The following is a 16,329-nucleotide window of genomic DNA, read 5'->3' on the forward strand; positions in this document are numbered from 1 at the left end:
ACCAGCGTGTGATTTGTGTGCCCGTGATGCACCACGGTTAGTGGTGGACTGGTGGTGGACATGAATGACAAAGCCATAAAAAGGGTTTAGCTTGCATAATTAAATTTCGTTTAATTAAATATAACATAAATTTCTTAACACGCTGAATAGAACGAGCATAAAAAATATAAGATGCATCTAGGGCTATATTGACTTTTAACTATCGTTTTTGTAGCTTAAGCATTCTGCTTTTTTTATAGCTACAGGCAAGGCTGTGTCACCAAAAATTAAAACACGTCCTACCCATACCATGTTTGATAGGGTAATACATTTATACAAAATCAAATATAGCGTACTTTATACTCTTTTTGACTTCAAAATTCCTTTTTGCTTAGAATCATATTATTTATGATTTCATCATAAAAAATGTTTTCCAAATTTCACAGTGGAAGGCAAAAACCAGCAGCAACAGAAATATTGAAACCATTAGGACAAAAATTATGGTTTTTTGTAAACAATTGTTCTGAAAAAAATGTTGTTACAATTAATAGACTTGAAACAGTTACAATAAATTTAGAAGAAAATAAAGAAGATAAAAAGTTAATCACAAAAACTTTACTTTTTATTGCTACACGGATTGAGATAATCGTAAGGATATTTTCGTAGTAGATTCTGATGCATAACACAAAAACAAAAACAAAAACAAAAATGACATATTTTGAGAGGTATTTGAACTTAGTATTCATACGAATAAAATACATATTGCTTGTGAAAAATTTCTACTTTCTTCATGATTTTCTTACAAGAAAAACTTACAATTCTCTAGAGCACAATACGATCGGATCATATTGAAACTTTGCGTTGAAGTCAGCCAATCCGTTTGTTCTACGATCCGTCATCAATTTCGCGTAAATCACGGATTGCATACATTTATCTTTTGTCGGAAGATGTCGTAACACATCGTGTTTATAAAGCCAGCGCTAGTGAAACAATAGAATATCCAGCTATGAAGAAGATAAAATGAATGACTTTACATTCTACACTAACGTCAGTTAACTATACCGTGTCTTGTGGAGGGTCTCCTTCGAGTAAAGAAGGATAGTTAGGAGTAAATCCATACTCGTCATATTGCGGTAGATTGACAGCTGCATGACCAGCGGTACACATGAAGATGATGCACGTCAAAGTTTTCACAAGATCATCAAATGACTCAAATTTCCCCTGACCGGGGATGCCCTGAAAATCGATTAAAAGCAGTACTTATCAATATAAACTTAGGTATGTGGCATTCTTTATTCATCCATAGATATACCATAATACAACATTCAAGAAAAGAATTTGAATGTGGTAATACTTGTGAACATCAGTATTGAATGCTATGTTTATCCATCAACATACCTTTATACCACAGCCAAGAAAAGGATCAGTGTCCACTAGATCATGTCCCCAAGCTTGAACTTCAAAATCTTTTTTTAAGTAACTTACATCGTTAACTTCAAGAAAAAAGAACAATTGAATTACAGAAATCAAGCTCTTTACTTTCTAACACAGCTGCCAGTCTTTTACCATTGTTTGGAGTAGATGTTGAAATTTAAATCTTTATTTCGTACAGTCTCATATTTTTATCAAAATAAATGTGATGTTATAACTTCAGTGCCTACATACTACAATAAAGAGTCTTCATCAAGTGCGATCGAATGTTGAAACGTCAGTCCTTATTTACTTCATTCTGTGTTATCATCAGGTGTGATATGATGTTGAAACTTTCAACATGAAAGTTTATTATACAAAGTTTTTCTTCAGTGATGTTAACATATGTATTCTATTCTAATGCTTTATGTAAAGTTCACGTGTTCAACAAATGTCTATACAAATACTTACAATAGTTTTGTTGCACAATTCGTCGAACATAATTTTCAATTGCATTATGAATCAGTAACCCATCATCTCTGTAAGGATAATCTGGTAGGATTTTAGGATCCAAAACCTAAAAAACAGGTTTTACCATTAATATAACAATTGAAAGGATTTTCACGCAAGCCAAATCCTGAAGAAAACATCCCTGATGATCCACGTAACACCCTATCTGCCAAATCCTGAAGAAAACATCCCTGATGATCCACGTAACACCCTATCTGCCAAATCCTGAAGAAAACATCCCTGATGATCCACGTAACACCCTATCTGCCAAATCCTGAAGAAAACATCCCTGATGATCCACCTAACACCCTATCTGCCAAATCCTGAAGAAAACATCCCTGATGATCCACCTACCCTCACTATCTGCCAAATCCTGAAGAAAACAACCCTTATGATCCACCTACCTCCCTATCTGACAAATCCTGAGGAAGACATCCCTGATGATCCACTGTAATCATTCCCTATCTGCCAAATCCTGAAGAAAACATCCCTGATGATCCACCTACCCTCTATCTATATCTAAGATCCTAGAATGAATGAACAACAGAGAATGAGATCTTTACACTACCTCTCTGAGTGAAATCCTGAGGAAGACATCCCTGATGATCCAACCGCCAAGAAGGCTAGAGTTCCTGTACAACACTGATCATTCCAGAGACGCCGAGATTTGTACCGTTGTCCAACCAGCCATCGTATGATATAAGTTGATTTGTTATAAACTAAGATAACTCAGTGTAAATGAATGAATGAGAACAGTATCTTAAATAGAACGTTCTGTAGGTAGTGATGAATGAAGACGTGAGAACAGTCTTTACACTACCAACGTATGTCAATGTAGTGATGAATGAACAACAGAGAATGAGAACAATCTTTACACTATCTAAAATATAAACTAAGATAACGTGTGTCAGTGTAGGTAATGATGAATGAACAACAGAGAATGAGAACAGTCTCTACACTATCTAAAATATAAACTAAGATAACGTATGTCAGTGTAGGTAGTGATGAAAGTCTGTATAGATCGTATCAAAAAATACAATACAGATTGTATTTTTTGCAATCTACCTGTTGATTGGAATAACATACTGTATGTATGAGGCCAAAAGACGATAGATTGGGTGAGATGGCGAAAGTTGACGATGCGTTGCTATAGCAATACTTTCCAACACCAGATGACTAAAACCAAGATGTGTACGTGCTCTATGATATCCTGCATCAGCATTGTTAAACCACATCTTGGCAATAGTCCATGTGTATGGGGGATCAATGGGAACAAACACCTGTGGATTAAAGAGAAAAGGTCCAACAATTTTGGATCACTTCATAGCAAATGCTAAAATTGAAATGAAATGTATAAAAATATCCTACTGGATTATTCTCTTTACGAGAAGCAAATAGCTGAATGGCGATGGGAACAAGATCGCTGTTTTTATTCAAGAAAAATAAACCAAATGGACTGATTACCTAACATGAAGATAGACGTTGATCAATATTTCAACACACCATCATATCTGATGAACTCTTACCGTTCGTTCACAATCCACATCTGCTTTCTCCAATATACTAAAATCCACAATAAATAATCTGAACTATTTTAACGCCGATTCTAAAGTCATTCCCTCCAAAAATGGACGAAGCAAGTCTGAAGTAACACGAAATCTGAAGAAATATTTAGAGATACTTGTAGTCAACATTAAATAAATCTTTCTTAAAACGGATGACGGAAATTCTTTTCTATAGGTTTATATAATAAAATTTTCATGGTTTTACATGTAAGTCACAATTATTGAAGTAATAAAAAGAAAACGACTTACTCCTTTGGTATGTTTAAACAAAGTTTTATTACTGAAGGATTACATCCAGCCAAACGTTGCCGACCAAAATACACATCATCCATCCAGAGATTTTTTGACTAAATGTAAAAGATGGCCGTCTCGGTACGGATTACAGAGACAACCATATATGTCAAAATACTCACGTAAGGCTCCCCTAGCATTCTGTAAACACGGTCAAATTCTGAGAAATCATTCCAAGGGACTTTATCAAACGTTGCCAAATTATATCTAGCTAACAACTTGTCTCGACGAAGGCCAATATCCCACTAAAGGCATGTATAAGTATAGTTAGTATGTTATAATATGCACTAAAGTATAATGAAGCTCAAATTTTGCCTTGTAATTGGTGCTGAACACTTCATCCTTTGGAAACTTTTTCAACTAAAAATCAAAAAAGAATACACTTTTTACTTTCCCTCACTTTGTCTAATCCTTATGTCAAATATCCTTTGTGTTGAGAAAACAATAAATTGAACTTACTCTTGGAGGCAATCCAGAAATTCCTTGACAATAACGATACTTTGAACGTTTAGAAAATAACTCTGCATTTCTTTGGTGAGAGTTGTTATCCAAATTCGGCAAAATCGAGTCATAAAGACTTAACACAATCACCTTGTCATTCCGTATCCATCGATGACAAGGAAAAACTAACTTTCCTTCAGGTCCTGCCATCTTGTGATAGCGAACCTCTATTATTTCCACGTACCATTCTACAATTTTTTGTTTCGTCTCTTTACGTAATAATTGTACTTTCTCCACAGTGCCAAAATTTTGTGGTAATTTCGTGATGTAAAATGAATCAGTTTGTCCTCTTTTGAAAACTGTCAGAGAACAACCTTGAAGAAGTAACTCCTCTTTTTACAGCCAAACTGATCAGTTAATTGTATGTAAGCCGTATCATGAAGGCCACTATTAGTTGTATCTCCTGTTTTTATAGACACAATAATACAAGGTGGTAAAATGCATTCCATACAACGAGTTAATGACTTTATACTATTACCCATATTGTTGATGTTGTAGTCAAGGATGTTTTAAAGTTTCCCTAACAAACCGTTTCCACTATCTCTGAAAACTTATCGGAAAACGAAGTTGCTATCTTCTTGATGTCTACTCTATAAAATAACTATCACATGTAATGATTACAAAACTACAGCGTTCTGGAACATTTTTTACAAGTATGACGAACAAAATTATGACGTATATATATCAAGCCTTAAGCATTTGATGAATATAAGAGCTTTATCCAATGCTACCATGGCCAGAAGTCAAAACATGAAATGATTAAAAAATGCCACTTTTCGCTAAGTATATTCACAGCATTTCGCTTACCACAAATAATAATGTTGTTTTGTCCTATGCACAACAGGTGGCAAAAAAACCATATTAAGTATAATAAAAAATTGTCCATGTATAATTGACCTTCAAAATGACGTGTTCAACAGGTTTTCAATATATTTCTCATATTCAACTAGAAATACAGCCAATTTACTTACTTTGAAATTTAAGCAACAACTACTTTGAGTTCATACATGCATGCACAAAAATTGTCATGAAAGGAAGAGTCCGCGATTTGGAGTCCATTTTGACTTGAAAACCACGATGTGGATTTACGAGCTTGAAATTGGTACAGTGATTCTCAAAGTAGGATTTGGACTTCATAATTTAGATAACATTATCCTCAAACTGGATCTGGATCTCGTGAGGTAAATCTCGAATGACGTCGAACTCGTAACGTCATTGGGTGTGAAAAATAATCAACTAGCATTTACATAACTAGACTATACAATCATTCTTAATTATAAAACTCTATATTACAAAACCATGATCTGTCACTTAAAAAATGCTTTTCAATATTGTATTAATGATTTGCAGGTGTATTAAGATTTGTACTTTGTCGAAAATGACGTCACCGAGACGTCATTCAAGTTTTTCCTTGTTCATGGTTAATAAGACATTTCTCTACTTGAACTAGACAGTGATGACTTTATGGTTTTACTAATACTGTAATGGTTGAGAATTTCAACCATGCACACAGCACCATGAAAATGAAAGAAAACTGCCACTGGATAGACAATGTGGGAAAGATAAAACCAAACTTTCTCAGTATAGAATTCTTCTGCAATTTGTAAAACTTTATGAGACTTTTTCACTTCAAAAGTATACAATCCCCAGAAACAAATGTTTAATACAAATAGAAATGAGACAACCTCCCGAATTCGTGCTGCAGACTTTGTTACATCTTGATTGCTTCTTTCACAAACAAAATAGTGCTGTAAGGCTTTGCGAACAAACACAGTAAAAGCTATGGATGCAAAAACCTCCATAGCATTGGTAACAATCAGAAAAATTGCCATTTTTGTGTTCTCACTTGCTTCGCAAATGCTGGCCAGAATAATTAAAAAGTCAAGAAAAAATACACCAACTAAAGAGATAGCCAGAAGTATGAAATCAACATTTGTGTGGGTCTCTCCAGCTTGCTGTTGATTATTAACTTCATAAATGCCAATAAAAGATGCAACAAAAACAGACAGAAAGAAAAAAAACTGCATTCCCACATAAATCAGACCATCACATACTTCATCATCTGAATACAAAAGATTAACAACTACACCTGTAAATACAGGTATATAAACTAACCCAAGAATAAATCCAAAACGCCACAGAGTACCCTGTTCAGTCATAATCTCTGGTATTTCAATCTCATCCCAAGTTTCTTCGCTACCAATTTCTTCTTCTATGTTAGATTTTGACTTTCCTCTCAGGTGACCATCTTTTCTTTGTCTTTCACCACTGATACTTCTATAACCTGTATCATCCCAGCTTAAACTAGAATGAGAATCAGAAGTCTCCCTTCTCTCTCTATTCTTGTGCTCATCATGACCATTGTCATTTCCCTTAAGAGATAACCATGCATTCAATAACAAACCAGCAGATATCAGACAATATTCCATTGTAAAAGTATATAAATAAGGTTGCATTTTTTTTGCCGTGTTTTCCAAAGCCTCTACATTCTTCAAACAGCTTGTTAAATTTGTATGATTCATAGCGACATCCCAATGGTCTGACATAAATTGAATGGTAGAGTTTTTGATAGGAGACAAGTGAGCTTTCTTATTTGCACTTAGTTCTTCGGCACTGTCATAAATAAATGTGACGATCCATGTACCCAAGTTCACAGCAATTAAATGCATCATTAGCAAATGGCCAAATATCAACACTTTCTCGGAATGACTTGACAGTTTATAGAGAAAATACAACTGAGTATAGATGAATATGGTACGTACAACATAATATAATAACATACTTAAATCCTTTTTTGGACAGTCGTATTTTGCGATATTCTCAAGCAACTCGACCATGGATATGAAGGAGCTGCCAAGGCCAAAGAACATCACACCAATGAGTAATCGTGTTGGTACAAGTTGTACATGAGATTCAACATGAGTATCTAACCATTTCCATTGATGCTTTCGTTGAAAATATTTTGAGCTAAATATAATAAATGAAGCCATCCAAACAATAGAAATAAACAAAATCACGACAAGATATCGGTAAACGGGTCCATGTCCGACCCGTAGCCCGTCTTCATCTGTTTTAACTTCGGCAGCGACTACGAAAATAACAGCAGATACAAAAAGACAAGCGACATATGTTACACTAATATATCTTCTTGTTGTATAACTACAGCAGCCACGTTGACGATTTCTTTTATCTTTTACCAAGTATTCTAAGGATGTTGACAATAGTGTTTTGTCACCACTAGCCTGTTCATTTTCTTCAAAAGCGGAAGAGCGTTCGTGTTGCGTTTCTTCAATAACAGACATGTTTGATATTTGTTCACGACAAGGATTTGATCAACTTAAAAACGACAAACGCCAATATAAATAAGTTCTCACCTACGTTTGCATCAAACTGAAATACGGCCTTTTTCCAACAATCATTTTAACCAAAACATGCTTTCATTTTCCAAGAAATAGATTAATTAGTGTTTTCGAAAGTCGGTACTTCCCCGTATCAGTTTCCACGGAAATTGATAAGCTTGTCCACTTCCGTTACAAAGTTCTGATATTTGTCGTGAAAACTACTTCCAGACATACAGTACTGTAAATTCATACCTGTGCTTTCAGATATTTTTATTTTCGTTCATAAAGCTTGAACGGAATTTAATTAAAAAAAGATTAATTATTTCTGTTTTAAAAACTATTTCGGTGACCGGTTAAATTTATCAGGAAAAATCTCAGAGAAAATTTACATTACCCATCAATATTCATTGTATATTTTTTAATGATTAGCAATTGAGGTTACGAATGAAATTATTCGGAAATTTTATGAAAAAGAATGAAATTTAAATTGGAAATTAAATCCATAAGGTCCTATCATTAATTAGCTAAACCTCGATTAATTTACCATAAAAATACGTTAGTAACTAGTAACTAGTTCATTTGAAATTAAATTTACTACCTACACTTGGAGTAAGCAACTTACATTTACGATAGTTCTCCAATAGGTGCGCTGTCTAGCCAAAGATTGTGCATAAATACATACAAACTATCCGTTATAGAAACCTTAAAGAACAAATATATAAAGATTAGGAGCTTTAAGGTGAGGAAGTGAAACCAAATCATAAATCATTTTATTTACCTTGTATGGTGTTGGATTTAGCGATCTTAAATGATCTGTTCGAAAATTTTTTAAAGAATGCACAACATGTGATTTACAATCCTCTATAGATGCAACAGATTCTTGTAGCTGATCAAAAAAACGTTTTTTGAAAAAAACATTGCACAGAGATTTAAAATGGATTGTTTATTTATCCTTTGTAAAGGAAAGTTGGAGATGAAAATCAGAATAAATTTGTTCATTCTGTATGACTTGGTAGATCTATCTATCAGTCGTGCACGTTTTTATAAGTATGGATAATCTCTTACAAATGTAGACTAATAAAGATCATGCGTTGAAAATTGCCTATTGATGTAGTACAAGAGGGTTTGGTACAGCATTCATCCTTATAAAAATTCATTACAGATTTATATCCTAACCTTTCCATCTTTCCAGTAAATTTTATACAATTTCTCAATTCTTGAAGGTGACACCCAAGCTCGCTTGTTCTCAAAAACAGGATGACGACATAAAATTCGAGAGCCAACCTTCGGCGCATCTTCTGTGCTTCTTGTCATTAAATCTACGAGAGCTTTACCTAAAAAAACAAAATAAATGTTTGAGTACTTTTTCTAAAAAGATATAATTCATTGCATTGCTCTTATTTCTAGAAAATACGTATTTATTAAGATAAGATTTTACATCACCAAAATTGTGTGGCTGTCTCTTACCGTCATGTCCATACAAGCGATAAAGATTTTTTTCCCCGGGAATTGACACCTTCGCCACATCTTCACTTAACTTCATTCGAGGACTACCAGAAATTTCAATCAACTGAAAATTTTGATTTGATAATCAAATCCTACTTAGACTGTGATAAAACTTTTAAACGGATCAAAATTATGAAGAAAGAAAATGGTGGAAAGACGCACAACATTTCATTATGAAATCAAGTCTTACTTTAAAAACACAACCAAGGGCAGGTTGTTTCTGACATGTTACTAGATGTGTTCCTATACCAAAAGCATCAATGCTATGTCCCTGAAAATAATTCAAATAAATTATTTTCAGGATGCGTGAAGTAAGATGGTACAACAGTTAACAAAAATTCTTCCATACGGTTGTGATAACACAACTTGTCGTCAAGATTTGTGTTTGTGTTAACACCATTAAAACTGAATGTTAAGGAGGAAGCTTGCAGGAGTTCTTGAGCCATAAACAGTTAAATTAGCTACAAGTTTTGAAAGTCAAGCTAAATTTCACTTTCGTTAACTCTCTTTTAAAAAGTGCCTATCGAGTAAACAGCAATATCCAAGCTTTGTCCACCACTACCCAATATCACAATGTTGACACAGGAAGAAACGGAAAACTCTGTCGTGTTTATACTGATCAGAGTAAAATATTTTACTTTAATGATACAAACCTGTTGATTCAATGAAAGAAGAGTGTCTTCTTTGATGTCGTTACTGGCGACTATGGTCGCACTGGCAAACCATTTCACGTTAAATCTAACGAATAATTTACACCTTTAAACAACATCAATAATACAAGCACACAAGATGTCAAAATCATGTATGATGGTGGTGGTGTTGAAACTTGAATCATTATATATTCCAGTCAAGTGTCTTCATCAGGAGTGATCTGATGTTGAAACTTGAGTTCTTATAAACTTCAGTCTAGTGCCTTCATCAGGAGTGATCTGATGTTGAAACTTGAGTTCTTAAATACTCCAGTCAAGTGTCTTCATCAGGAGTGATCTGATGTTGAAACTTGAATTCTTACATACTCCTGTTTATTGCCTTCATTAGAAGTGGACTGTTGGACAAATGAAAAAAACTTACCTATCAGCTACAAGTTTAAATATCTTGCGCACTTCGCGTGATAGATATGCTAGATCTCCTGAATCTAAACGAATTCCTATCGCTTTATATCCAAACTCATTGAGAGCTAATGCAACAGCACAAAAATTTGGCAATCCACTCCTAAAAAATAAATGAGCATAAATTTCCAGAAGACATTTCAATCAGACAACATTTGATGAAACTAATTTGTTGTTTATTCACTTTATTTAATACTTCTCGTGCACACTTTTACAACAAATGAGAAGACAATTATATATCATTTCTACATCATGTACAAACCTCAACACATTGTATGTATCAACTAAAGCAAGAAATTTCTTTGGAAATGCAACAGCATAAGCACTAAAACCAACAAGTTCCCCAACATTTGTTTCTGATTCAACAACTTTCAAAAGAGGTGCTAATTCTTTTAGCCATTTAACAACTTCTGGATAAAAATCCTGTGGTGGTTTTGTTTCATCAGAAGGTTGTAGTTGCCCTATAACGCTCTCTTCACTGGCATTAAACGAGGAAACAAAAGAATGTGCATGGGTGCCTTTTATTGGTACACCATACAGCATTCCCGCCATAACATTGCTTGTACCATCAAAACCTATAGTAAAATTTAAAATAGAGACAAAAAAGGAAGTGTTGATCCTAAACGCTGAGGTTTCTTGTATGAGCAAATTAATTCTCAAAAAATTCCCATGCTATCTATTAGTGGTGGGTCTGTGACAATCGATTATGTTTTTTCATTCTCAATCAATTCCCACCACTACAGTATCTATTTTAAACTTCTTTACAAATATGTCAAAAAAGTTTGGAATCATTCCAAACATTTTTTTAGTTTATCCTTTTTTATGTAAATGTTTTACGTTTTTCCAATAGTACCTCCAACATAGGCATATTTTGATGCAGACAATCCACCATTAGGCCCTTGTGCCCTACGAAGCCCAAACTCAAGTAATGTCTTGTCTTGGCCTGCTGCCAATCGAAATCTTGCTGCATTTGTTGCAACTAAACTGAGAAAAAACAAATGGAATAAAAAATCATTTGCTTCTACAGATAATAAGTCTTTGACTATCCTACATAAAGCTGTGGTACAACATCTTTTCTCGAAAACTATAAATTCATTGATTTATTTGTGACTTAAATAAACCTGTTCTTAATGAAATGTTTATTTATTGAAATACATACACACAAACCTGGCATAGTTTACCAAATTCAGCAAAGTAGTTTCCATAAGTTGGGTAACTAGCAAATAGAGAAATAATGGATTAAACTTTCTTTTTTAATTGTGCAACCCCCAGTTAAAGTATACCTGCTAGAGGTCCAGAGACAACAATCATTGGCTCTCTAGGAAAAACTACAGAGCCTTCCTTAATTGATGAAATGGTGACATTTGATGTGTTTAGCTGTTTGAAGAATGTGTAAAACTCTTCCTCTGTTGTTTTAGGAAAGACATTCCTCAGATAAGCAATGTCTAAACAAAAGACACAAGATAAACTCATCTTGTCATTCTAAGGTGTTGCTACTAGCACCACAACAAACCATGGTAGACTGTATGGCAGACCATGTAAACATTTATGGTAGACTGCGGCCAGGCATGAAAGCATTATAAGTCAAGTTACTTTTTTATTTCACATAACATATTGATTAATTCTCATTTATGACAAAGAAAGTGTAACTAATTTATATATCTCGTTTAAATGGTATTCAGCATACTGTCACTTCTGCAAAACGTAAGTACCTTCATAAATTAAACACAATAACGTCAAAAGCTTGGTTCACCTTCATCAGTTATCTCGAAGTTCTCGACATATTTCAAGCATTCGTGAAGTCCAGCAAATATTGTAAATTCACCATCAAACGGATTCTTTCTGAAGAACAGATCAAAAGTAGCTTTATCGTTTTGTTTCCCGCTTTTCCAATAACCGTATACCATAGTGATTTGATATAAATCAGTAAGCATTGGACTACATGGTCCATATGAGCAAAAATTTTTCGCACTCTTCGACATTGTCCCTTAATTCACTTCATTCAACTTTCACTATCGTTTTCCGCATGACAGTTCGTTGGAAACACTAGGAATTTTGAAAGTAAAAAAGGAAAAGCTTTCTAAATGTGAAATCACCCGCTTTTTGCTTGCTTAACATAATCATTCCCCCCGACAGGTAAACATCCATTAATTTACAACTATCATACATGTGTATTAAACACTTGTAAAGGTTGTGGACGTTGCAGCAACGAGAAATCATTGGAAACGAGTAACAAATTGTAAGTGGTAAAGATACAGTCCTTTTTAACAAAATCACTTTCAAACTAGTTTATGTATCAATATTACACTTAACGAAATACAAAAAACTTTAAAAGTATGAACTTAATAATTCTTAAATTCAATAATTCTAAATTTTATGACATGGAATATTTTCATTAAAACTTAATTCAGGCTAGCAGTCATAAAAGACCTTATTGTCTAAGCTTGTCTTGTTTATCATGATTCCATAGAGGTCCAAACTGACTGACTGATGACACAACATTTGCATAGCATATGGCAATATGGAAATAGAAAAACAAGCAAAGTGGAAGACAGACATGAGAAAGCCCAAACCATGAATACCGACCAAAGTATTTCTCTCCAATTGTTAATGATGCTGATGTGTTTCGAAGCTCATATGTATGTGCAGCCCAATAAGCAATATTTAAAACAGCAGCAAAGGAAGCAAACTGTCTGATTCTCTGAGAAGCTATTCCAACTGTTTTATGACCCACTTCTGGGAGTTTATACTGGTATGCCTTCTTAATAAAGCAAAATTGCGAGAAAAAAGAAAGCAACTCGCACATTTTACAAATGGCATACCACAGCACTTGAACAGTATCAAAGTTTTCAATCTCACAAAAGGCAGCAAAAATAGATGCCAAATCGAAAGCAGGAAAACCAAGAAAGCCAGAAATCCCTAGCAAAATTACTTCTAACTTCATTCCCCTTTTCTTCTTTACAAAACCTTGCTTTTCATCTATCAAAGTTATGGAATAAAAGCAACAGGACAACAATAAAATAAAAAATACCCCCTTCAAGACAGACAGCAAAACCTTTGTTGCAGTAGGTTTGGAGTTAAATTCTTCATTCATGAAATATGCAAGAAAGACAATGGGAATTGCCATTAACCCAGCAATAAAACCCAGTCTCCACAATGTCCATGTTTGTTTATTAGGTTTAGGGACTTTAGGAACACGCCTTCTAGTAAGCATCCAAATATGCAAAAGTAAACCAGATGCCAGCAAAGCATATTCCATTGAAAATGTGCTTATATATGGTGAAAGGCCTTTAACCAGTGAATGAAGCTTGTAAGCATGATAACTTGTTAAACTTCTATTGCTACAAGGATCATCATTTTTAATACCAAAATAATAATGATTCAACCAAGGAACATCCTTTAACTTTGGGTTGTTTGAGACATCACCAAAAAATGCAGAAGTCCAGATACATAAATTTGTAGCCAATGTAACCATTACAAAAAAAACTCCACCAGAAAGAAAAGAATTACGAATCCCATCACGAGAGAACTTGTAAAAAAAGTAAATTTGGAAGTATATAAAAGCAATTTTAAAACATGGATAAATACCATATACATAGCTCAGTCCCTTCACATGTTGACTGCACTTTATGTAGTCAAGCAACATCAACACCTGTGTTGTTGCACTTACAGTTCCAAATATACCAACACCTGTTAAAAGATGTCTGGGAATCAATGTACCATCATGTCGTCCTGGATTGCGGAGTTTATGAGGGATAACTGCAAATATCATCCAAATAATGAATATTGATATCAATAACATTATGTATATCAAAACATGTTTTGGTTTCACTTCATCTCCACTTGGATTAGTTCTCAAATTTGCAGCAAAAACCATCACTATGCCAATAATGACTAGAATTAGACATGAGAAGATACTGGCCATTGGTTGAGATAGAATTTTCAGCAAGCTTTGAAAATTTACACAACGTCTTTCAACCACGGAGAGTTGGGAACTCTGAGGTGGAACAGATCCATAGTTGACCCTCATTCTTGGAAAGAATTGTGCGGCTTCACTAGCTGTATCGTCACTTGGTTCATCGTTAGAATTTGGTGGTCGAATCAAAGGACTTCGTTCATTTCCTGAGATTCCCGAAGTCATTTGACTTTTGCTTCTTGCTGTGCTATTAGATGAAATCTTCCCGCGATCGTTCGCAACGCAAACCAATTTTCTTCCACTCTTATCGTCACAGGAGAAAATCCCATCTATTTTATTCATTCTTCAACTGACAATTGTTTCTAAAACAAAGGAATGTACCTTTACACGATAGCTGTACTTAAGAGGAAGTCATATGAACTATGTGGCATTAAAAATCAGTGGGAAATGATGTTGAAACAATTGTACATATTTTAAACGTAATTTACATTACAGTAACTTGTCAAACCTCTTTTTTTAAGGAACAATATTTTGTTATTTTAAACTTGGAATAATATTTTGTTTTCTCGCTCAGCAATGGAAAGACATATATAAGCGCCAGTATTCTGAAGCTGACCGAATGCTCAACACATCACTTCATTGACAGCAAAACAAACTTACCGAGAATCGAAAACGAAAGCGGAAATCGCATTTCGCCGACAACAAAAAACATGGGAAATAATGGCTAAAGATGAACCCAGAAAAAATGTACAAATCATGCAGTGACATTGACAAGTGATAATTCATTTATGACAACTAACAATAAATCTTTTTTACGAAATTAAAGGAAATAGCAATTTTTCATTGAAAAGAAAGAAAACCATGCATGCATAGTAAAACAATTAAAACTTTCAACATTCCAGTTATAAATGCTACAACTCAACATGGTGATCTCTTATACAATCTGCTGTGAACTCTTTGCACAAAAATTGGTGCAAATCGCCTCTTATTCGAAATTCATGGTAAACGTCATCCTCTCCAACATCTCCAACCATTGTCAAACACTTTTCTCGTAATCTTGAACAAAAAATTCAAATTTAGCAACAATACTATTTGGGTGGGAAATCAATGGGGAATTTTATGGAATGTGCAAAAGAATCAAAAGTAATTTTGGTTAATATTTTATTTCTTACAACACAACAAACACTTCCCAATACGTCATTTCCTATCTAAGAAACATTACTGTGTGGGATGATTCAATTGCATGAAGGAAGTCCACAGCTAAGGAGGAAGACGGCTGCTGTAGTGCTAAAGTCCTTCCTTTTCACGATTGCTTTATTTTACAAAACAAGTGATAGTACCTGTTTGGCCATTTACCACCACCTTGCATCATACCAACAGCCTCCTTTGCTTCTAAGCCCTCTCCACTCAGTCGATTGATTCCATTCACTGTCTTGATACCATAACTTAAGAAAAAATATAGAATATTTTTTTCCTCAAGAAACTCAACACTGCAATTTCAGTCTTACTTTTCCCAGGCATTTTCACAAACATCTTCAATGACATCCAGATACTCTGACTCTACTAAACCTTTTTTCTTCGAAGATGGTTTTTTTTCTTCAGCCTGTCTAAGATGACTTGTCAACTGTTGAACACAAGAAGATGTTACCATACAGCTATGTAAATTGTAATGAATGTGTTCAGTTAACTAAAATCATTGGATTTAACAATGAAGCAGAATTATCTGAAATGAAATATACACTTAACATCTCTAATATCTCTATTGTATTCTTTTTCAGTATGTATGCAGAAAATAAAATGAAAGTTTATGAGACATCTCTCTAACCTGATAAGACACGGCTGTACAAGCGTCGCATCGCATTTCAAAAGAACTTGGTATATGCATTGAATGCTGCTCTTCTTCATTCATTTTTGGAACTTCAAAACGCATCGGCTCTCCTTGCTGAGCGACAATGACACTTATGCTCAACAAGCAGGTCATAAATGAAAACAGCAATGACATAATGATAGTATGCTTTACACACAACTAAAAGTTTATCGCGATTCAGTGGTAACGAGGAAAATGCCTCTGCTACTTGCAAAGCACCTATTTAAGCATTTAAATTTGCATTTTGAAATATTATCTTGAATAAAAAATGAAAATAAAACACGATGTAAAACGCAATGTGAATTTTCAATTAACAAGGTTGTCAAGTGAATAA

At 34.2% G+C, this 16,329-nt stretch overlaps 3 protein-coding genes and 1 pseudogene across 4 annotated transcripts; all 4 read right to left on the minus strand.

Annotated features, from left to right (window-relative positions):
- Nucleotides 1-85: 85 nt before the first annotated feature.
- LOC124433356 lies at nt 86-4,406 on the minus strand (annotated as a pseudogene).
- Nucleotides 4,407-5,168: 762 nt separating this feature from the next.
- Nucleotides 5,169-12,393, minus strand: LOC124433596 (nicotinate phosphoribosyltransferase-like). 2 transcript variants are annotated; one of them, XR_006944511.1, is made up of 13 exons: nt 11,966-12,393; nt 11,496-11,657; nt 11,380-11,428; nt 11,066-11,196; nt 10,475-10,787; nt 10,175-10,315; nt 9,757-9,841; nt 9,294-9,374; nt 9,065-9,167; nt 8,774-8,931; nt 8,376-8,483; nt 7,039-8,299; nt 5,169-6,628 (listed from the first exon to the last, which is right to left on the minus strand). XR_006944511.1 is itself a non-coding variant. In XM_046983394.1 (12 exons), the coding sequence occupies exons 1-12, from the start codon at nt 12,192-12,194 to the stop codon at nt 8,222-8,224; spliced, it is 1,638 nt and encodes a 545-aa protein (XP_046839350.1). In that variant the 5' UTR covers nt 12,195-12,393; the 3' UTR covers nt 5,169-8,221. The 2 variants fall into 2 exon arrangements, 1 of the variants encoding a protein (XP_046839350.1); XM_046983394.1 differs by having other exon boundaries at nt 5,169-8,299.
- A 59-nt stretch (nt 12,394-12,452) lies between these two features.
- Nucleotides 12,453-14,813, minus strand: LOC124433595 (proton channel OtopLc-like). Its single transcript, XM_046983393.1, has 2 exons — nt 14,637-14,813; nt 12,453-14,490 (listed from the first exon to the last, which is right to left on the minus strand). Exon 2 carries the CDS (start codon nt 14,468-14,470, stop codon nt 12,644-12,646), a length of 1,827 nt encoding a protein of 608 aa, XP_046839349.1. The 5' UTR covers nt 14,471-14,490; nt 14,637-14,813; the 3' UTR covers nt 12,453-12,643.
- Nucleotides 14,814-14,885: 72 nt separating this feature from the next.
- On the minus strand, nt 14,886-16,270 carry LOC124433598 (marginal zone B- and B1-cell-specific protein-like). The gene is made up of 4 exons (XM_046983397.1): nt 15,954-16,270; nt 15,637-15,752; nt 15,469-15,573; nt 14,886-15,184 (listed from the first exon to the last, which is right to left on the minus strand). Exons 1-4 carry the CDS (start codon nt 16,128-16,130, stop codon nt 15,040-15,042), a joined length of 543 nt encoding a protein of 180 aa, XP_046839353.1. The 5' UTR covers nt 16,131-16,270; the 3' UTR covers nt 14,886-15,039.
- Between the last annotated feature and the right edge of the window lie 59 nt (nt 16,271-16,329).

The sequence above is a fragment of the Xenia sp. Carnegie-2017 genome, unplaced genomic scaffold, assembly GCF_021976095.1.
Source record: "Xenia sp. Carnegie-2017 unplaced genomic scaffold, XeniaSp_v1 HiC_scaffold_13, whole genome shotgun sequence".
In the NCBI taxonomy this organism is placed as follows: Eukaryota; Metazoa; Cnidaria; class Anthozoa; order Malacalcyonacea; family Xeniidae; genus Xenia; species Xenia sp. Carnegie-2017.